This window comes from Sciurus carolinensis, chromosome 8 (genome assembly GCF_902686445.1).
Source record: "Sciurus carolinensis chromosome 8, mSciCar1.2, whole genome shotgun sequence".
Taxonomy (NCBI): Eukaryota; Metazoa; Chordata; class Mammalia; order Rodentia; family Sciuridae; genus Sciurus; species Sciurus carolinensis.
This window is the reverse complement of record NC_062220.1, coordinates 6,849,506-6,871,408: the sequence shown is the minus strand read 5'-3', so window position 1 is coordinate 6,871,408 and position 21,903 is coordinate 6,849,506. Positions and strand designations below refer to the sequence as shown.

At 54.6% G+C, this 21,903-nt stretch overlaps 1 protein-coding gene across 2 annotated transcripts; it reads left to right on the top strand.

Annotated features, from left to right (window-relative positions):
• Positions 1 to 136: 136 nt before the first annotated feature.
• Krba1 (KRAB-A domain containing 1) lies at positions 137 to 21,605 on the top strand. Of its 2 annotated transcripts, none has more exons than XM_047561023.1 (18): positions 137 to 311; positions 7,116 to 7,242; positions 7,602 to 7,721; positions 8,345 to 8,491; positions 9,161 to 9,316; positions 10,343 to 10,474; positions 10,727 to 10,900; positions 12,290 to 12,445; positions 13,123 to 13,323; positions 13,794 to 13,937; positions 14,302 to 14,475; positions 16,183 to 16,335; positions 16,940 to 17,116; positions 17,753 to 17,950; positions 18,042 to 18,182; positions 18,632 to 18,739; positions 19,219 to 19,323; positions 20,826 to 21,184. In XM_047561023.1, exons 1-18 carry the CDS (start codon positions 300 to 302, stop codon positions 21,047 to 21,049), a joined length of 2,649 nt encoding a protein of 882 aa, XP_047416979.1. In that variant the 5' UTR covers positions 137 to 299; the 3' UTR covers positions 21,050 to 21,184. The 2 variants fall into 2 exon arrangements, with proteins under 2 accessions (XP_047416979.1, XP_047416978.1); XM_047561022.1 differs by having other exon boundaries at positions 138 to 311; positions 20,822 to 21,605.
• The last annotated feature ends 298 nt before the right edge of the window (positions 21,606 to 21,903 follow it).

Here is a 21,903-nt window from a genome sequence, read left to right as displayed (position 1 = left end):
GCCCCGCGCGAGCAGCGGGGAGGCGCGCCCGGGCCGCGCGGCCTGCTGGGAAGTGTAGTCCGCGCCTGCGCCGGCCGGAAGCGGCTCCTCCGGGATGCGCGGCGCGCGGGGCGGGCTCGGCCAGGCGCGGGGCGGGCCCGGGCGCGCCCACCGCGCCGCTCCCCGGCGGCCGGCGCCCGCCGCCCCGCCTCCTGTCGCGCGCAGCTGGGCCGCCGTGGCCGACGGTGGCTGCGCAGCCTCCGCCTGTGGGCGCCGGAAGCCGGGCCGGCCGCGGGGCGGCCGCGCGACTGCGTCCTGGGATGGCGCGCCAGGTAAGGCGAGCCGGGGCGGACGCGCGGGCCGGCGGACGCCGCGGCGGGTCGGCTCTGCGCGGCGCGGCCCGGGGCGGCGGGGCTGGGAGCAGCCGGGACTCGGCCAGGCCAACCCGGTACTGGGGACTTCGTGCCCTGAAGTCCGGCTCAACTCCGCCCCCGCCCCTCCGGGGACCCGGAGACCTGGAGTCTGAGCCCCGCCACCCCGGAAACTCGCTTCGGGCTTAAGCATCGACCTCCCCCTACGTATCTCCTTTTCGGAACAAGTTATCCTGAGAGTGGTGGGCATGAAGGCCTCGGGGGAACCACTAAGTCTGATACTTTTATTTTTCTTAAGATCCTGGCTCCCAGGGAGTGGGGAGGTGGGAGTGGGGAGAAATAGATCAAAGAGAGTCCAAGTTTTATCTTGGTAAGAAGCATAGTGGTAAATCCGAGAGCTGGAGGAAGAGCCCCATCTGCTGTCATGGCCTGGGCACCTTTGGGGCTGAGTTTGTGGTCAGTGAAAATGCCAGTGGGGAGTTGCAGGGTTTTATGGACAGGAGCTAGCTGTGCAATTGTGGTGGCCCCAGAACTTCGACTAGCTTTCGGCAACCGTGTTGGAATAGTGGCAGAGACTATGCCAGGACCTTGGCATCACAAGTACCCAGTAAGCATCTTGGGAGAAGCCAGGAAGCCAGATGGTGCAGGGCAAGGGCAGTCTCCTTTGTAGCTCCTGCTGACAGGGCAGTCCAAGGACATCCCTTGCTCAGATATGCCCACTATCCTCATCCTAGGGCCTCCTCATACAGTAGTTTTCTGTTCTTCAAAACCAGGGTGTTGGAAAACGGTGTTTCAGATCTAACGTGAGTGGAAGGATGCATTCTCATGCCTGTGACTTCATGGAGAAGTTGGCCTGGATTGGCCTTGGGGAGTGCAAGGTCACAGTGAGACAGAGGTGGCAGGGCCCACAGTCCTCATGTCCAGTGTGACTCCCAGGAGCCCAGGACCTTGTGAGCACAGTGAGGGCAGTGTGTACAGGGTCTGATCTGGTAGTCCGAGACACACTGGGAGAATTTGTCTAGGCTGGCAAGGACCGTGAAAAGTGGACAGGTCCTGTGGGCACTGCAGTTTCGTATGGGGCTAGTCATGCAGGAGAAGGGGTGTTTTAAGAGGCGGCTACAGTAGGCCTGGATCAGCCCCCAAAACTTTCCTCTGTTGGTTGTGGGAGGGGAGCAAAGTTGGCTTTCTTCCTCTGAAGATGAACTTTTGCTCACTTACTTGTTCACACACACATACACAGCTCACTCTTCCTCCACTTTCCTGAACACTGAGAAGCCTCTGATAGGAGCACCTACCCAGGCCATAGTAAGTTCCCGTATTTCTTTATAACTCCATCACCCAGGAGTCCATCTTGAGACCAGGGTGATGAGAGCTCTGGAAAGCATCGCTCACAGATGTCTAAAAAAGCCAGATATATTTAGCCTGGAGATAAAGGGTTCCCAGGAGGTCAGGAATAGTGTGTGGAAGAGCTGGAGGTGGCGGGCTGTGCCCTGCCGGTGGACGTTAGCAGGCAGACCTGGCTGCAGACCAGTCAGCATTTTTCCAGGCATTTTTCCTATATCAATTGATTTTTATCTCCACATCTTCCTTATGAGATAGAATGTTATCCTGATGTTATAGATGAGTTTGCTTTGGTACAAATGGGTTTAGTATTTTGGCTAAAGTCCCTTAACTAATCTGGTGGTGTTCATTGCACCCCTGTATTATGGATCCCAGGAGAATCAGCTTATACTAACCAAACTCACAGAAGACAGATAAATCAGAATGCTGTGCTTGAGGGTGTCCCCCAAATTTCATGCGTAGGAAACTTAATTCCTAAAGTCAAATGCGAATGCCTTTTGGGAGGTGTTTGAGTCTGAGGGCTCTGTCCTCATGAATGCATTACTCCATTCATGGATTAATAGTTATCCAGGGAGTGGCCTTGTATAAAAGGAAGAGAGAAAGAGAGAACCACCTCACCATATTATGCCCTGCGTTAGGTCATGATGCAGCAAGAAGGCCTTGGCAAGTGCCCTCAACCATGGATGTCCCAGCCTCTAAAACTGTAAGAAAGAAATGTCTGTTCTTTATAAATCACTCATTCTCAGGTGCAGAGGTGCCAGGCTAGCTCAGGCGCAGGTAAGGGCCGCAGAGTCAACACCCACAGACTCTGGGAGTTGGGTGGAAGCAGGCTTGTGGCGAGCAGCCTACAGACTTATTTATTGCAGGAACAGGTATACATTTTATAAGTTTCTTGCCCAATCACAATGTACCACGGGGGTCAGACCACCAGGTTCCTATACAGGTTCCCTTGGTAACACTAGGTCAATTTGGGGCAGTTGTTTACTTTCCTAGGTAGGAGAAGCGGAATGCTCCTCCCTGCAGGTTTACACACTTGAGACATTAACTGCTGTGAGCCAAGGACTAGGATTTCTCCCAACACTCGTGTATTCTGTTACAGAAACAGAAAATGGACTGAGACACAGATTAAGCCAATTGCTTACAATGAAAATAGAACTTACAGCCAAACTGGAAATACATGGTGGCCAATTAAGTATTTGGCCACTGTCTTGTTTGTTTTGTGCTGCTATACCAGAACACCTAAGACAGGGAAATTTGTAAAGAACAGAGATTTATGTCTCACAGTTTTGGAAGGTCACAAGTCTAAGATCAAGGGGCCAGGATCTGGCCCATGTGGAAAGGGAGAGGGCAAGAGAGAGGAAGAGCAAGGGGCTGAACCCAGCCTTTTACCAGGAAAGCATCCCAAGATGTCTAACCTGCTCCCATGCCACCAGTCCATTCATGGCCTGATTACATCACACAATTCCCACCTCTCAACACTGGCATTAGGGATGAAGTTTCCAACACATGGACTGTGGGGTCACATTGACACCATAGCTCCACCTGCAGTGGAATCTGCATGGGAAGCCAGATGCTGACCCAGAGCTGCCTGGGGAGCATGCAGGTTTGCTCCAGAGAGTGGCCGAAGCTTCCACTGCTTTCAGGAAAGCTCCGCAATGCAGGTAGAGCATGCTAGCTGCCTGGCGGAGGCCTGGGACACTCAGACCAGGTGGTTTGTGAGACACTGCCACTCTGCGGGCACGCCCTCTCCAGGCAGCATGTAGTGCTGTTGATCCATCTCCATCTTTTGTGCTCCTCTAGGCCCTGGAGAGGTCCACAGGCAACACCTGTACACTCGAGGCACTGTTGGGTGGCACATGGCTGGGCCATGGCTCTGGTCACACCTTCCCGTGGCTAATCATTCCCACTTGTCTCAACAACAGCAGTGAGACAGTTGGACTACAAATAGGGGCTTCCAACATTTTTGACTCTGTGACCCACCTTCTTACCTTCCCCAGTCCCCCACAGTGTTATGCTCAGTGCATCACGTAGTTTTTTCACATATTTTAAAGTAAATTCTTATTACTTTTAAAGGACATGCGTGTTGGCCTTCACAGCATCTGTACATGTTTAAACTCAGTAATCAAGGAATACAAATAAAATGTGCCTGCTCAGTCCATAGGTGGCACTTGTGTCCATTTGGTCCCTGGGCCTATTGTGACAAGTCTGAAGCTTCCAGGGGTCTGCAGCCTTCAGGTGGACTGACTGACTGACTGACTGACTTTGATGACCTTGGCCCTGTCGCACTCTGCAAACCCCCATGATTCCCAAGCCCTGATTGGGGAGGACTCAAGGGAAGAAGGAAGAGGGTGGAGCAGGAGAGCAGAGAGGCCCAGCTGTTGGAGGGGAGGACTGAGGAGTGATGGAACAAACACAGCTGGGCATAAGGTGGCCCAGTATAATGGAGCCCTGTGCTGGAGTCCCCAGGAGCATCCAGGACTCAGGAATCCCTAGGAAGAGAAGTAGGTCATCAGACCCACAGCCATGATTCATTACAGTGGGAGGACACACAGCAAACACAGCAGGTGGCAGAGACACAGGGAGTGAGGTCACTGGAAATGGGAGGGCAGCTTCCCAGGGGTCTCCTCCAGGTGCACCTAACACCGGATGCACTTAACTCTTGCACGGAGCTGTGCTGAGCTGTGTGAGAAGTTGTGCATCTAGGCTGTCACTGGAGAAGCTGTCTCTGGCTGGGTAGGTGGATTCAGTGGGTAGACTGCATGATGCTAGCTGTCGGCTGTCAGGGTGACAGGCAGGGGTGTACAGTGAGTGAGTGACAAGGCTGCCAGTTAGAAGCAGTGACAGTTTTTAAATCACTGACTTGAGTAGATGAAACAAGCCAGGAGTTTTCTTTGCTTTATCAGTATCTTCATTTTCTTTAATAATTTCTTTCTTACAAACCATAGTTTGCCTTCGTTTCTGAGCCAGAAAGACACGTCTCAAAATTTATGTTTTGCTTGATTTATTTAAAGTTCATTTTTGCCTTAACTTTAAATTCATACCTGTCAGATGCTGGTCATTTTCCAGGGTGTCATGGTTGTTTTAAAATCCACTGAATGACAATTTTTAAAGAAACTAAGATAAAAGGGTTGCTTTTATCTTAAAAAACCACAGGGTAGCAGAAGATGAGCGTGGGAGGGATAGAAGCTATGTGAGTGTAACATGTGGAGGAAGAAGGCCATCTCCAGAGCTGTCCAGGTTCCCGCATTTCTTCTGGGTACTTCTCCAAGAAAGGCACAGCATGTAACACTCCCATCCCTAAGGAAGAGGGGGTCAAGGCCAGAGAGGGGTCTGGGCTAGGGAGCATGGCAAGGTGGGAACAGCTGGACTGCATCCTGGAGTGTCATTGGACAGGGGTCCAAGGAGGTTCCTCCAAGGGGACAGTGGGACCTTAACTCAGCCCCAGCAGGTTCTTCAGTGTGCTGCTAAAAAGAACAGGACATGTCAAAAGCCAGGCACAGGGAAAGGTGTAGATGCCCCTCCCCTCAAGACAGTGACTCACCAGGGTTGAGCTCTCCGTCTCAGAATTTTCCTGGGAAAAGAAGTGCAGTTTCCCAGGCAAACTTCTTTGAAAATCAAATACCACGTCAGTCTTGATATTTAGGGTTCAGAATGTTTCTTCTTGGTTAAGCAGTCTAGCCATAAATCAGCGTGGGCTCATCGTGCGGGTCTTTGAATCTGGTGATGTTTAAACGGATGTTTTTGTTCTGGTTGACCTGGTGCAAATGCACTGGAGATTTTTTCACTGACTAAAGAGACGAGCTTGGCTGGTCCTGTTCAGAGACCTGGATCTCCATCTAGTTAAGGGGCCCTTTATCTTTCTCCCGGAGAGTCTACCTGTACAAAAGGGCTTTGTGGGCTTCTCCTCATTGAGCTTAATGCCTGTATGCTGCAGGGTCCCCGTGGGGATGCACTGTGTGAACAGGTCAGTCCTCAAAGGGCAGGCAGGACCTGAAAAGTGAGACAGACTCTGCCCACCAGAGACCTGGAGTCCAGTCCCCCAGCTAGAAACCTAGACTGTCTGGCAGCAGAGGGTCTATACAAGAACTGTGGCCATAAGATTGGACCCTGAAGATCAAGGGCCTTAAACACAAGCCAGAGGGGTCACAGCTGACAGACTGTCTCTAGACCTGCAAGGCTATGTGGGTTCTCTCTCTCGCCCTCTGTCTTCCTCCCTCCCCCTATCTTCTTCCACCCTCCCCCTCTCTTCTTCCACCCTCCATGGTGCTTAGAGGAACAACCTACAAACTTCACTTGATTCCTGAGTGTTGTAGCATCCCTCCTAAAAAGAATAGTTGTTTTTTTTATCTTATATAGATGTGTGTCTCTATCCCTAATAAAAAATGCTGAAATCTAAAATGTTCCCAAATCCAAAACTTTTGAGCACCATGCTACATGTGGAGAATCCCACACCTGAGCTCACATTCAGAATGCAGGCACATTAAAAATACCTTCAGGCTATATGTATAAAATACATAGGAAACATAAATGAATTTCATTTTTAGACTTGAGTCCTGTGCCCAAGATATCTCATCATGTAGAAGCAAATATTCCCAAACTGGAAATCTAAAGCACTTCTGGTCCTGAGCGGTTGGGATAAGGGATCCTCAACCTTAGTTGGCTTTATTAGTCAACTCTCTTATTTTAATCCTCGGTACTAGGATCTCAGGTCTTGCACATTCTCAGGGAAGCATGCTTACTAACTCAAATAATCTAACAAGGTGAATTCCAGGCTGGCCAGGGTTGCCATCCAGGGTTGACTTTTGCTGGGGCCTAGAGGCTGGGGGACGTGAGGCTGTTGTTTTTCCCTGGGCTGCTTTAACAGAGCCACAAACCCAGGTCTTAAAGCAACAGAGTTTCATTCTCTCCAAGTCTGGAAGTCTAGAAATGAGGTGTTGGTAGGGCCATGCTCCCTCTGGAAGCTTGAGGGAGGCTCCTTCCTTGCCTCTTTCAGCTTCCAGGGGCCCCAGGCTTTCCTTGGCTTGTGGCTGTCACTCCAATATCTCCCTCCATCTTCACATGACTTCCTCCCCTCTGCGTCTTGTCTCTGTGTCTCTTCTCTTTAAATGGACACAAATCACCTGGTTTAAGGACCACAGTACTTGTGTGACTTCTCTAACTAGTTACATCTGCAGTGACTCTATTTCCGAGTGAGGTCACATTAACAGATGCTGGAGGTTAGAGCTTCAGCAAGTCCTCCTGGGGACCCAGCTGACCACCAGCACTGTCTCCAGCAATTCTTGTTGCTTCTGGTATTAGGTCCCACCCATCCACTGCTCCTGCCCCTGGTGTCCACCCAGAGACACGTGCAGGTCCCTGAGCTGAGGGTCAGCTGGGCTGGGCCCTGCTGGCAGGGACAGCCAATATTCCCAAGACTGCCCACAGGTGCCCATCAGCTTCAAGGACTTGGCTGTGCGGTTCTCCGAGGAGGAGTGGCGGCTGCTGGAGGAGCGGCAGCGGGAGTTCTACCGAGACGTGATGCGGGAAAACTACGAGACGCTGGTCTCCGTGGGTACGGCGCCACCGGCCTCCCTGGGGTGCGAGCAGCGACTGGGAGTGGAAGGGGAAGGCTGGAGTCCAGGGTGCCCCGAGACTGCAGGACCCCTGTCCCCACCCGGCCTTAGTCTTCTCATCTAGGAAAGGAACAGGTTTAGGGGCCTCCTGAGCGTTGGGCCAGGCCTCCTGTTCATCTGAGTACCGTTTGTTGAGGTGTGCAGTGACCCTGGGTCCTACTGCTCTGGTTCTGAGTGTGGGTGACCTCACCAACGTGCAGAAACATACGCACATGTGCAGGTGCCAGGGCCACAACTGGATTCTGGGAGGGAGAGATCATTCTGTTTCCACGGTGACTGTCCTTGCTTTTCTCCCCAGGGACAGATGAGCTGCTTCCCCTTTCTGCTTTCCTGTCACCTACAGAGCCTGCAGGGGCCATGGGAGGAGGGAGTCACAGTGATGAGGGGCAGGAGCCTCCTACAAGGGGAAGCCCCCAGGGTAAGTCCCTGGGCTCCCCCTCCCATTCATGGTCCTCAGATGACACTCTGACCTCAACCTGCTTAATCTAGCCCTCCTTACCCCGGCGACCCTGGCTTTGACCTGTCACCACTCTGAGCTAGGAGCCTGTTACATATTGTCCATTTCATGGAGCAGTGCTCAGAAGAAACCAGGGCCACCCTGGAGAACACACCCACCAGAGGCCCCTTCCTGCCTGCACTGGACCCCTTCTCCCTGCCGCCCCTGCAGAGCCAGCCTGCAGCTCCACTGATGATAGACCAGCTCCACAGGCCCAGACCGGGCAAGGCTGGGAGTTTAGGGGGTGCCAGGAAAGGCAGAGGGCCAGATGGCGAAGACAGCCCTACTCGACATTCCCTTCCTTAAAAAAGGAGACAGGGGTAGGAGACCCCTGCTCCCCCACACACCCTGCTCCCGCCCCATCCTGGCTGATCCTTAGGCACACCGCTTGACCTGAGCCCACGGGGCTCACGGGAGGGACATCAGGCTCTCCTGGGCTCCTCCTCCTGTGTTCGGGAGTGCTGCCTGAGAGCCAGGTGTCACAGCTTGTGCAGAAGCATGGTGCTGAGCAGACAGGGCACAGGGCTCACTGTGGCCCTCCACAGGACAGCCCCGGCACAGCCTGCACCTCAACGCTCTGGTGCAGCTGGTGAAGGGGATCCCAGAGTTCTTGTTCGGGGAAGTCAAGGACACTGAGGACAGCCCTGAGAGCAGGGGAACCAGCCTGGACCAGGAGAGAGCGAGCCCTGAGGGTAAGTCAGACAGCCAGGGCGGCCTTTGTGGTGCTCACAGCCTTTCCACAGGTGAAGTTCAAGTCCTCACGCTGGGTGCAGGGTGCCTGCCAAGCTCCTCTCCATTCCTGGCCCCTGGCTGTATGTCTGGCCTTTGAGCTCCTGGGCCACAGTGGGTGCAGAGTAGCTTGGGCTTTCTCATGGTGGTTTCTTCTTTGTGGATCCAGCCACCCCCTTGGCCCCACCCTGTCGCCTTGGGCCCTGCATGGTAGGTGAGCAGTGTTTACTGATGTGCAGATGAGGGAGGGAGAGAAACTGAGCCTTTCCAAGTGGCCAGTGAGATCCAGGTCAGTTCCCAGCCCTGTGCTCTTTCCACCATACCAGGCATCTATCCTTCCCCTGGTCCCTGCTCACTCACCTCAGGTCCCACCTCCCCTGGAATCTGTTCCTCCAGCTCCATTCAGTTGATGGCATATGAAAATGGGACCCAGAAAGGCTGGTGGAATGCAGCTTTAGAGCTGCTTGGCAATTCTCAATACACGACCAGGGCTGTCAAACTGGGTATCAGCTCAGTGGTGGCAGTACATAGGTCCCTGCTGTCCTGGCCATTGTTAGTAGAATGTGGCAAGGAAGGACCCAGGTGACAGTGGCAGGAGCATGGCAGCATTCTTGTCTTCTTCCCCTCAACAGCAATCATGGCAGTGGAGGTTTGCCCTCCCCAAGGTCTGCTCAGCTGCCTTCCGGACAGCCCTGTGTGCCGGCCCAGCCTGGCTGCTACACCTGCCAGCAGTTCATCCTCCAGTAGTCCACCTGGGGACAGGGGACTGGGAAGGCCCCTCCTCATCAGTGAGTCTGACGGAGTGATGATGGGGACCATCAGCATTTCCAGGTCCTTGACCCTGGAGTCAGGGAACTTGGAACATCACTCTCTTCATTTTCTCTGGGACTCAGTTTCCTCTGCTGCTAAGTGGGGGTGAAGGTCATGGGAAGCAGGACAGTACACTTGGCCTCTGGTGTGGAGACCAAAGGAGGTGTGATGCCTGGTCCTCAGGAGCCTATCACCCACCCCTTACTGCTGAGGACCATGTGCACACACGGGGATCCCCAGCAATTTCTAACACCGGGACCCAGCAGGTAACGTACCTGTGTGCACCCCTTCTGATTCTCAGACCTTCTTATCAGAGCCTAACTGCAGAGGAGGCCACAGTAGCCTCTAGGATTTCTCTGGGGTCTCATTTTATCTTTATCTTTAAAAATTCTTGCAAATTTTGCATTTCTCTAAATATCTTTTTATTAAAATATTTTGAAGTAATATGGAATAAGATTGGTATTCCCAAAAAAAACAGCCTACTGCAGCTGGGGTTGTGCTCAGTGGTAGAACGCTCACCTAGCATGCATGAGGCACTGGGTTTGATTCTCAGCACCACATAAAAAATAAATAAGTAAATAAATAAATAAAATAAAGGTATTGTGTCCATCTACAATTTAAAAAAAAAAAGGCAAAAAACCAGCCTACTTAGCCTCTGATTTCAGGTGTCATCCACCTACATGCCCTGACTTGAAAAGCACAAGTGTGAGATTGTGGCCGGTATATTGAGGTTGCAGGTATCAATTGCTGAGCCAAATTCAGAGGCCGAGGTCGTGAGGAAGTGTCCAGGCATGTTCAGAGTGAATGGTCTTGGTATTTGCAGTTGAACTGGAAGGAAACAGGGAAAGGCCCCCAGCCCTCTTGGGACAAGTCCTCCAAAGCTAGCTCCTGGGACTGGTCTGCCCCAGGAAGTTGGGGAACTAGAGAGGTCTCTCCTTGTGAGGACCAGACCTGGGTGATTCCAAAGTGGAGGCTAGAAAGGCCTTCCTTGTCTTCTGTAACAGAAACTGATGACAAACCATGGTCAACAGGAAGAGGAGGCCCAGGAACAACAGGTGAGGAGCTGAGCCCTCCCACCTGCAGCCCTGGCCAGAGGAAGAGTCACCAAACACAGGAGAAAGGAACCCCAGAGACTGGTGAGAATCTGGCTTTCCTGGAGATGGGATTGGGCCCGTCCTGGAACTGAGTGGTTGGTCTGCAGTGGGGGCGTTCAGTTTATATGAGGTGGTCTTGTCTCTCCCATCTCATAGCAACCTGACTGGTCAGGCCTTGTCTGTTCACATGGCCAGTTCTCAGCTGCCCAGAGATCCCTCTGTCTACAAGGTCTCATGCTGCCCCATCTGGACTACAGTGACTTCACTCACCTCACTGACCTTGTCTGTGTGCAGGAATCTCTCCTGGGAACAGCCCCTTGCAAGGCCTCATCAACTGTCTGAAAGAAATCCTTGTGCCTGGGCCCCAGAACCCTGAGGCAGCCCCAAACTTACTGCCTGCTGTCCCTCTCCTGGGCACCTCAAGGCCAGCCACAGTGGAGCTGGTGCCAGCAAGCCCACCCTGGCCAGGTGAGTCCTTGGGCACCTGACACCCTCAGGCGAAGTCTCCAAAGCCCCTAGAAAGCCATTCTGTAGGTGTTTCTCTGTTCCACACTGTCTCCCTTGAGGATCATTACCAACCTGGCTGCTCCTGTATCCCCAGTGTCATGTGACTGAAGCCAGGCGACTCTTTTAAGGATAGCATTTGGATAGAAAAAGCACACTGCCCTGACTTGCTTTTCGTTCTTTACTCTTCCTAACCTGGGACTCAGGAGAAGAGCCACAGCACTCAGGTGTTACTTCTGTTGACACTCAGCAGGGTGCTTAGAGCGCCCCTGGTCTAGACAGCCAGTGGGGCAGGAGCTCTGACCTGGAGTGACACTTTATTATTATTTTTATTTTTTAAATCTTTTCTCTTTAAATACTACCTGCTTTATTTTATTTTATTTTATTTTATTTTTTTCTCATTTTCTTTTTCTTTTTTAATTTTATTGGTTCTCTTTAGTTATACATAATGGTAGAATCCATTTTAAAAGCTGCTGATCCTTGGTTGCAGCATCTCAAGGAGATAGTCATTCCCTCCAGAGGGCAGGGTGGGGTGGGGTCAAGTCCACGTGTGCCTGCCTCTTGTGGACGCTGTATGTGTCACAGCCTCCTCAAAGGTGAGCTGTGCTCAGGACCAGGGCACTGTCCAGTGCCCGCTTCCTTCACTCCGCTCTGAGTGCCTCTCCACTCATCCATCCCATTCTGGAGGGTTAGGGTTAGGCATTTGTAAACTGGGCACCAAAATGACAGTGGCTTAAACAGGACTAAATGAGACATGGGAAGACCCAGCCCACATCTGCAGATTCCTGGTCCAGTGGCCTCTCGCTCACATCCTGCATGGCCAAGGGAGTGAGTACCAGGCAGAGGGATAGGCCGGCCATGGAATAGAAGCTATGAAAGTAATGTATCAAGAAATAAAGACAAAAAGGCAAGAATTCTATATTTTCAAAGCACGTGTGTGACTTCTAACAAAGAAAAGTCCCCCCACTTTATTTATAGCGGTACAGATCAAATGGGATCAATAGGTACAAGGTTTCAGTGTGGGAGAAGTCTTGTTTCGCTGCTTGCTTCTCTGTGTGGCAGGGGTCTTGGAGTAAACAGGTCATTTGGCATTGGTTCCCATCTCAGGCTGTTTGAACTTGGAGCTGTGAGCTAGGTCAGGGTGCCAGTGTGACTCAGGCATTCTCGAACTGGGGGATTCCTCCCAGGAGTTCCCAAAGGAGCAGCTTCCCTGCCTAATGGGTCAAGCATCGCTCAGGCTACACACAGCTCATCGATGCTCCCAACACCCTTCTAACTGCACGCTGGACGGTCCCCGCTGGTGCTAGGACTGGACTCTGGGCGCTGGTGGACATGTGTGCCTTTTTCCCTTAGTGAAGACTGAGTCACCTTCGGGGGATCCTCCCCTCCAGGGTCTGCTGAACTGTCTGAAAGAGATCCCAGAAGCCCAGGACAGACGCCCCAGCCCCTCAGGAGCAGGGGACCTGCAGCTGCAGGAGGATCCAGGGGCCTTGAAGAGGAATTCTGGAGGTAAAAGCCACCTGCTGAGCTGAGGGGAGGGGAGGGGAGCTGCCACAAGCAGGGCTGTGGGTGACCCTCTGCAACAAAGCATGCAGGCAGGCCCCAGTCAGAAGGGCCAGATGCTGGGCACCATCACTCTGCAAGAGGAGCGAGGCATGGAGGAGGTGCTTGGTCAGTACTCGATCCTTGTCCAGACTGACTTTCATAGAAGGAAGTAAAAGTTCAGAAGGAAGGGATGGTGGGGAGGGAGACCAAAATATCAAAGATGGAGTTGGAGCCCAGTAGACCCTCACGCTACACTTGTGATCAGGGGTTCCTGTCAGGTGTGTTCAGGCTGGGTGGTGTGCCTGGGATTTGGGCTAGCCTCAGATTTTCTGGTCTGGTGGCAGGACTTGGATTTGGGGTACCCATCAGGTCTGTTTACACTGGGTGGTTTGCCTAGCCAAGGAGAAAAATCTGATTTAGTGCTGAAGGGGAAGAGCTGACTTAATGTCTCTTCAGAAAGCTCCAGAGCAACCTGAAGGGATGTTGATGGAAGTAGGAATGTGATTTGGGTTTGTGCTGGTGATTGAGAAGTGACCATACCCAGGCACAGTGACTGCCATGGAGGCAGAGGGGCATTGGAAGCCCCCTCACCTATAAAGACCTCACAGGACCTGGGGTGAGTGGTGACCTCCTCCACACAGGGCCCAGGTACCTCCAGACCCCTCCTGCCCACCCTGGTCCTGGAACTGGCAGCACATTCGCTGTGGTCAAGGTGGAGGACAGCTGGTCCCAGAGCGCCCTGGGGCCTACATCCTGCCCTCTCAGTAGGCAGGGCCGTGGCCTCTCTGCTGCTGGAGACACCAAAGGGATCCGAACACCCTGCTGGGGCCCCACAGCTCAAGGTAAGGCCTAGGTCGTCTTTCCTTATGTCCTAGTGGGACTCTCCTCAGAGAAGCTTCTACAGCCCAGGAAGACCTGCCTATCCCTGAGGCAGGGAGCGTGTCCCTGGGCTTCCTTCCCAAGCAGCAGCCTCAGTCCACATCCTCAGTCCAGCCTTGCCCCAGCAGCTCTGGCTTAGTCAGGACCTTCTTTGTGCACTGAGGTCCTGTCTAAGGAAGCTGGCCACTGCAGACGAGTGGTTTTCCTGATCCCTGCCCTCAAGGCCAGGGACACCTTCATTTCCTCCAGAGGAGCAGAGAGGATCAAAGTCCCCCAGGAGGGTCTGCTGCTTGGCAGGTTCTTGGAGTCTGGTGCAAGACTCATCAGCCCAGCAAAAGGCAGGCCGGGGCAGCCAGCCAGAAGCCAAGCCAAGGCCTGACAGGAGGGCAGGGACCTGTAAGAGAGGGTGACAGAGTGTTTTCTCCTCTCCCAGCCAGCAGGGCCTCTAGCTCACCACTGGCAGCTCTGGAGGCCTGTCTGAAAGGCATTCCCCCAGGTGGGTCATCACCACCCCGGATACTGGCCACCTCTGGGTCCCAGAGGTCAGAGCTGCGGTCTCAAGGATCGCACAGTGAAGGTAAATGTGGCAGTGGGCCTGGGGTAGCCTTGTCGCCATGCGCACAGAGGAGGGCGGTGCTGAGGACTGTTAGTTGTCCTCCCCAGGCTTCCTGAAGCACGTGCCTTCTTCCACCGCCCTCTCTCAGCCTGTCCCCAGGCAGCTCTCCAGATTGGTGACAGCCCTGTGAGGTCCTCACGTTCTCCTTTTCTGAGACTTCTCTTAGTTATGAGATGAAATGTGACGTTTTGGGATTTCCGTCAGTGCCGTGGGAAACCTTGGAGAGAGGTTCCCTGGGACAGGGTCTCTGGTGCCTTCTACTCCATGGCCCAGGGGCCTCTTCTCCAGCAGCTCTGCGTGACCTGAAATGTGCTGTTTCCTGCAGAGACCACCAAGGAGCCACCTTTGCCTCTGGGCCTGCAGGGTTGTGTAAGAGAGGGTCTGGCTCAACCCCCAGGCCCCCAAGGCACCCCCACCAGCTTTTCCTCAGCCTGCAGCTCGGATGGGGACCTGGATTTTGGGAGTCCCAGCGGGAGCCAGGGACAGCGGCTTGGAAAAGGTGAGCTACCGACCTGAGGCTAGAGTCCCTCTGGGACAAGATGTCATGCACGGCCCTTGCCCATCATGGCCTCTGGCCCAATCAGGTCTCCATGCCCAGTACCAGAAGCAGAGCTGGGGACACTGAGGCAGCAACAAACTTGTCTTGGGTAGGGTGGGGTGGGGGCCTATTTTAGTGACTTGGCCTAGAAAGACAGGGCAGTGACTGAGATCTCTTTAAAAATTTTCTGTTGCATTAAACTCTTCATTCTCCCAGCCACAAAGATGTGCTGGATTGGCCTTCAGCTTAGGGGATTATGCTTTGAATAAACCAGCTTCAGAAGTGTGCTTGGTGACCTGTGCCTTCCTGGGAAGAGTCATTCCTGGGGACTTGGGGACATTGGTGCCTTGCAAATGCTTGCTTCTGAGCATCCCTTTAACTTCTTCCCCACCTGCGTAATCCAAGTACTCTTGGTCTGTCCTTGTCCCCTGGGTGCGCACCATACCTGCTTGCATCTGTGTCCTGACCACAGCTCGTGTTAGTGGTAAGGCCTAGAGCTGAAGCCAGCTGGACCATGCAGGCCTTCTCAGTATCGGAGTGCCCTGGGGAGCCTCTTGGGTGTGGGACTTTTCCCCTAAAGTGCAAATGGGCTTGTCTTAATTTTAGTTTCTAATAGGTAATATAATCAAATGATTTTGTTCAAAGGCTACAAAAAGTTATATGGGGAAAGCGAAGTCTCCCTTTCCCTGCCCCCCAGACCCCATTGTGCTCCCCACAACAACCACTGCAACCACCCTCCAGAGACATCTTCCGTGACAAGCTCTGTCTCCTCACATGGACAGTGGCATTCCAGGAAGGTCCCCACCTTGCTTTTGTCTAAACGTTTGCCCTTGGTGTGTTTCTGCATTCTGTCCTGCTAACCCTTGGCCACCAACACCACTTCATTCTTTTGTCAGGGCAGTGTCCTGGGGTGCACTTCTTTTGCATATCCTCTACTGATGGACTTGGGTCCTAAGTAACCCAAATGCAGGGGCCTTGCCACTGCCCCTCAGGAGCTCCCAGCCCAGCCCGTAGCACCCTCCCCTGCCCCAGAACCAGCAAACATCCTGTGGTAGCTTATGCTCTCCTCCTCCAGATCCATGTGGCTAGAGTTACCAGCAGATGCCTCACAGAGGCACATGGACAGTGCTGTCCACTTGCCAGGAAAGGGGTCTTCCCTCTAGAATTCCTCAACTCCTTCCTGTTGCTGGCACAACTCCATCACTAGGAACATAATTTTTACAATGTATTTGGTTTTTTCACAGTTAAAAACATGTAAGTTGACCTGCCATGGCCTGTCATACTCAGAGGACAGAAACCTCAGAGTTGACCACCTTTGAGTAGTAAAGGAAGCCTTAAGCACAGTCCTTAGGGCCCCTGGTGTGCTGCCATCCCTCACCATGGTGGCAGCTGGGTGCAATGAGGGAGCCTAGACCCACACCTATGGCCAGGCTCCCCCATTACAACCTTCCCCCACCCGGGGCAGGCTTCTGTGTAGGTGGCAGAGGAGACAGCAGCCTGGGCTGACAGATGTTTGGGGCCAGGTCTCCAGCTAGAGTCCTGAGCTACCACAATGCCCAGTGCTCTGTGCTTCCTCGATGGCCCCTTTGCCCTGAAGAGGCAAGGCCCCTGGGGTATACAGAGCCCCGGCTTCATTCACCCAGGAGGGCCAATGTTGGATCTTCACAGGATGCCTGCCAGGAAGCTCCCCGCTCCAGGGGCTAGAGAACTGTCTCAAAGAGCTGCCTGTACCCGGGCAGCGGCCTGCCTGGTCCTGCTCCTCAGCAGCAAACAAGGAGCCCAGGAGAGCGGAGCCTAAGAACTGGATGGCATACAAGGAAGGTAAGTCAGTGGTGACTCTGGTACCTGGGAGTGGGACTGGGCAGCTTCTGCACCATTGGCCTGCACATTGCTGCCCCAGCAGTCCTGCACCAGATCCACCTGAGCCAAGAAGATGCTCTGGGAACAGCCAGGGCAGAGGCTTGTTTTGAGGCCAGAAAACCAGATGGTCTGTTCAGCACACATGCAGACTCACTGGTGAATGAGTGTGGGCAGAGTCCAGGACGTGCACACCCTGACCATGGTCTTCTGCTGCACCACACAGGCCTCACAGGACCCCCATCCACTGAGCGTCTTCATCCTGGCAAGTGAGCCTCATGTGCCTTGGTATCTGGGCACTAGTCACTGAGCTGTGGGGCTCCCAGAAAACCTCAGAGCTGAGTCCAGGAATAAAGAGATGCTGGAGGCTCTGAGCAGGCTCCTGTGGGCTGGTCAGATGGAGGCTCTGGGGGCACTACTTCCCCACCCCATCTGAGACAGGCCGAGTGGGTGATTCTTGAAACTTGTGTGCCCAAGAGCCCCACAGTGGGCAGAAGTTCTCTGTCCACTCCTCTGTGGTGGCACAAGCTCCACAGGCTGACAACCTTCTTGGCTTCTCCTTAAACAGGACTGAGGGACGAGGCCTCTGAGTCATCCTGTCTCAGACAGGGTAGAGAAGTGCCCACCAGAACCTTGCACCTAGCCAGCCCGCAGGCATCCACTTCCAGCTGCATCCCCACCTGCCATCAAGGGTTCAAAGAACAGGGGGCCATTGGACCAGAGCCGTGGAAGTGGCTGCAAGATGGTGAGCTGCCTCTGGTGTTACTGACAGGTTCTCCTCCTTCCCTCTCTCATCCCATTCCCACATGATGGAGGCAAGAGCCAGGCCAAAACTGAAATTGGCAAAGGAAAAAGATAGAGTGACCCAGCGCTAGGGAGGATGGGGTGGGAGAAGCATTGTTCTGTCCTTGGGTTTCTCCAGTGGAGACTCGGGGGGCAAGCCCCCCTCCACCCACCATGTCCAGGTAGCTCGTGCCAGCAGCTTGCTCTAGGTTTGTTTCTAGGGCAGAAGACGACTCGGCAGATCCTCTGGCTTTCCTTACCCTCCTGCAAGGCACCACTTGCCCTACCCAGCTTCTGGTCTGTGTGGTGCAGGGTAGAGGGACTGCGGGGCTCACAGACCAGGTCTTGGCCGAAACCTGACCATGATGGCTTCTAGGGACTTGGGACTTGTAGAAAGTTCCCCACCTGACTTCGTAGAGTAGCCAGGGACTTGACCAGGCTCTGATCTCTCCATGTCCCATGGCCAAAGAGTGAGTTGTTCAGAGCCCATGTGGGCTTGGGGCTGAACTGTAAGGGAATGGGTCTGTGAATGGTCATTAAGGCAAAGTCCTGGCTGCCATCAGGTGAAAGCCAGCTGGCTCTCTTGTCGTTTGCACAGGGGCAGCCAGCAGGCCCTCCCCGCTGCACTGCCTGGAGACCTCTCTGAGAGGGATCTTGCCTGTGAGGCCCTTGCGCTTTGCCTGCTTGGTTGGCCCCGGCCCCGGTCCCAGCCCCAGCCCAGGCTCCAGCTCAAGCCTCAGCAGCTCTGACGAAGATGCACGGATGGAGCCTGAGCTCTGGCGGCTGCCCCTCCAGGGTAAGCCTGCTGGGGCATGGGCAGGGGTGACCATGAGCTGCCCTGCAGGACACTGGTCAGTACTCTGATGCCAGCTTTGCTTGTGACACAGAGAAGGAGCACCTTCGCAGCTGCAAGCATCCAGTCCCTCTGTCCCCTGGCCCTGGCAGGTCCCCCAGTGGCAACAGTAGCAACAGCCCTGGTGAAGGGTCAGAGAGAAGAGAGCTTGAGGACCACAGTGACCTTGGAGCAGGTGAGCCTGGGTCTCCCCGCAGACATCCACATGTCCCCACAGGGCCAGGGATCTACACTGAGGTCTCTAATCCCCCATTACTCTGCCTGTTGGGGCCAGAAAGCCCTCTACATTTGTCCCTTAAGGGGAGCTGAGTCAGAAGGTGGGGCCCTTGAGCAGGGTGCCCGGAGCGATGCTTGTGAGTGTCTGTGGAGGAACCTTGGCAAGCCACCAGGTGGCATTGCACACTGTGTGTACTTGGTGATACGTGTGCACGTGTAGATACGTATTTGTGCACAGAAAGTGATAACATTACCGTCCTGTAACTTTAAAAACTTGGCAGTCAACAAAGGAAGCATCAAAAGTGAGAATTCTTGGGGGTTGTCCTTCAGGGTTAGAAATGCCACCTGCTACCCATGCCACCTCTCTACTCCACCCTGGCTTCATGACCCAGTGTTTGCTCCCAATAGGAAAAGCCAGAGAGGGGATAGGAGACAAGTCCCAGTCACCCAGGAGAGAAGAGACTGCAGAGAGTGCCCACCCACCCAGCTCTCTCGGCAGTACCGCAGGAGGCAGAGGTAGGGCCAGGGAAATTGTTGGGGGGTGGGGGGCTCCTCCATCCCAGGCCATGGCCTGTGCCATGTGCCAGCCCCTTGCCACGCCACATTACTCACTGCCCCATGCCCAGCAGAAAATGTCAGAGCGGCTGGCTGTAGACCAGGGATGCCCCCAGCACATCCTTGAGGTGTCTTGCTGCGGGCAGGACCTGCCTGATGGACCCCTGAGCATAAGGCTGGAGCTGCAGTGAACTCTCACGCTCCGGTGCAGCCCTCATGCTAGGGACAGGGCAGATCTGCACACCAGAGTCCTCACTCATGGGCCCGTTCCACCAGAGTCAGGCTCCCTGACAGGCCCAGTGTCCATCTTGCATCTCATTTAATCCTTGTTTAAAAATGGAAAACTTGATTTTTTCCCCCACTTTGGAACATCCTCATGTCAGGGTGGCTCTGGCAAAATGATGTGCCCCTGTCCCAGGTGCTCTGTGCTCTTTCCACAGAGGCAGCAGGGCATCCCTGGCCTGCCCCTCGGCTGGACGAAAGGCCCAGGGGTGATGAAGAATCCAGAAGCCTGGAGCCAGGATGTGGAAGGCACAGTGTTACAGGTGAGCTGGTGGCTTTCCTGTCCCCTCTGGGCTGGCCAGGACCCCATCTTCCAGCTCCAAGAAGAAGACACTCTCCCAAGTTTACCACTCTGCTCGTGGGCAGGAAGTCTCATCCCAAGCCACTCAGGCTGCCCCTTCCTCTTCAGTGTTCCAGTGCAGGAACCGCGGCATTTCCACGACTCACACGCCTGTTGGAGGCAGAAACGGAGAAGTGGTTCTAAATCAATATTTGGGGTTTGAGGGGACTTCAGAGAATAGATGAAGAAACAGTGACCAGCACTTTTGAGTGGCCAAGGTCATCCTGAAAGCATTGGCTCCAAGTCACAGTTGCTGAGGAGCCACAGTGGAGCCAGGCTGGCAGTGGAGGCTCCTGTGCCCTGGGTCACACTGGCGCAGCCTCACACCAGGGACTTGGAGTGTGGCCTGCAGTGTGGGACCTCCCTGCGGCTCACAGCTTTGGTTGCTCTTGGGGTGCACTTTGGGCCGGCCCCTGCCCTCCCTCAGGTGGAAGCGCAGGGCCCCATCCTGGCTTCAGCTGAAGACCTAGACCCGACAAGGCCTGGGGCTGTGGGCCACTAGAGCCCTTGTCGCCGCTGCACCTGCTGGAAAGAGAAGGGTAGAGCCTCGGCTGGAGCTTGGGCAGGGGAGCAGATCCCTCCGCCCACTTGGCGGAGAGCCTGGAGAATGGTGGGGTCTGGCTGAGGCTGCCTATAAGGCTTACCTGGGGGAGCCCAGCTCCAGGGGAGGTGGGGTGAAGGATTAGGTGATCTGGGGGAGATTTCCAGGGGATTTAAGCCTCTTTCATATTTTATTTAGATAGGGTTGGCCTCACTGAGTCGCCGAGGCCAGCTTCCAACTCGAGATCCTCCTGCCTCAGCCACCCAACTGCTGGCATTACTGGCATACACCACTGCACCTGGCTAGATGATTTTTTGGAAAGTAACTTAAGACTTCAAATCCTCTTAATGTATCACTTGTGAGTTAGGAGAAAGAAGACAGAAGGGGCAGTTTGCATTCAAGGGCTCTGGGTACTTACTGAGTGATCCCACTGGAAATATCCTGGTGGGTCTCACCTGGACTCCTGGCCCATCTCCTGGGTGCTTGCCCTCAGCCTCAGCCTTGTGCCATGAGGGTCTTCTCTGGGCTCTTCTCACTGACCCTAGGGCAGGAATAGGTGGGACATTTGGCCCTAGTGGTTGTAGAGGAACCCTCCAACTTTTTTTTCCCAGAAGTTGAGAGACCACTGTCATGGGAAAGCTTGGTCACCACGGAACCCCATCTGGTTGTTCCTATCATCGGTGTGTGGCATGGCAGGAGACAGCGATTTTGATGTAACGAACGAGGCATAGCATCCTTGTTCTCCAGTCTGAGTCACCTTCCTTCCCTCTAGAAGCCACGCTTAGAGCAGGCAGGACACTGAACACTAGTGCAAGGGACCTGGGGCACAAGAGCTCCTTACAGCACAAGAAATCTGACTTTGTCCTCACTCTGGTTTTAGCCAGGACCCAAAGGAAGCAGCTCCCCAGAGACCCACCTGAGCCACCCAGCAAGTCTCCCCCTCCAGCAGCTGTCTCACCGTTGTGGCCAGCCACCTCCCTACAGCCGCCATGCTCCTGTGGGAGGCCCCTGCAACAGGAGCTGCACAGCCTTGGTGCTGCTCTCACGGAGAAGCTGGACCGACTGGCCACAGCCCTGGCAGGACTGGCTCAGGAAGTGGCCACTATGAGGACCCAGGTGGATCGACTGGGGAAGCGCCCCCAGGGTCCTGGGCCAAAGCGCCAGGCTTCCTGGCCCTGGTCACTCCCACGGGGACCTCGCTGGGCCAATGGACTGGGTCACAGACACACACCCTACTGGAGGCAGAAGGGCCCCACCAGACCTAAACCAAAGATCCTGCGGGTCCAAGCGGAAGGCTGCAGGACTGGTGACCCCCTGGGACTCTCCAGAGGGAAGGTCCATCTGGTGCCCCCTGATGCTCCCCCAGCAGAACCTTCCAGACCCAGACCCAGCCCATCCCAGCAGCCCCCCTCCTTGGCACCCAACTGCCACACTGTGCTGACTGGACACCCCTTCCTCGGACATCCTGGGTGCCACCAGGGCCCTCTCCCCACTTTTGTGCCTGCGGCCTTACCCCCCTGATGACTCCTGCAACCAGTGTAGACATGGAGCCACTGCCCGCAGGGCAGCGCCAGTCAGGGTTCCAGAGCAGGCGAGGAGCTGAGCAGCTGCTGGGGGAGCCCTCCAGGAACACGGCAATGAGCGCAGCCCCGTGGGGCTGTCAGCAGCTCAGCTGGCTGAGGGCGCAGGAGCAGCCTGGGTGTCCTGTTGCTGGCCCCTGCTGCCCTCTGCGGGGTTGGCCTTCCTCTCTTGCACCGCTGGCATTCCCCTTGCCGGACACCTGCCCTTTGTCCTGGTTGTGCCAGCTCAGTGGCGTCTGCTCAGGAGGCCACTGTGGGGTGCGCTCCTCACCGTACCTCTGGTGTTCTTGGCTCAGGTTCAGTCAGATGCTGCTCCCTCCTGTCCTCACCAGGACCACCCACACTCAGGTGGTGGCGTGCGCACGCGCACAGAGCCGTGTAT

Coding starts and splice junctions, on each gene's coding strand:
- Krba1 (XM_047561022.1), top strand. Junction 9,317..10,342: donor GGGAAGGCCCCTCCTCATCA/GTGAGTCTGACG, acceptor CTTCTGTAACAG/AAACTGATGACAAACCATGG. Junction 18,740..19,218: donor CAGTACCGCAGGAGGCAGAG/GTAGGGCCAGGG, acceptor CTCTTTCCACAG/AGGCAGCAGGGCATCCCTGG.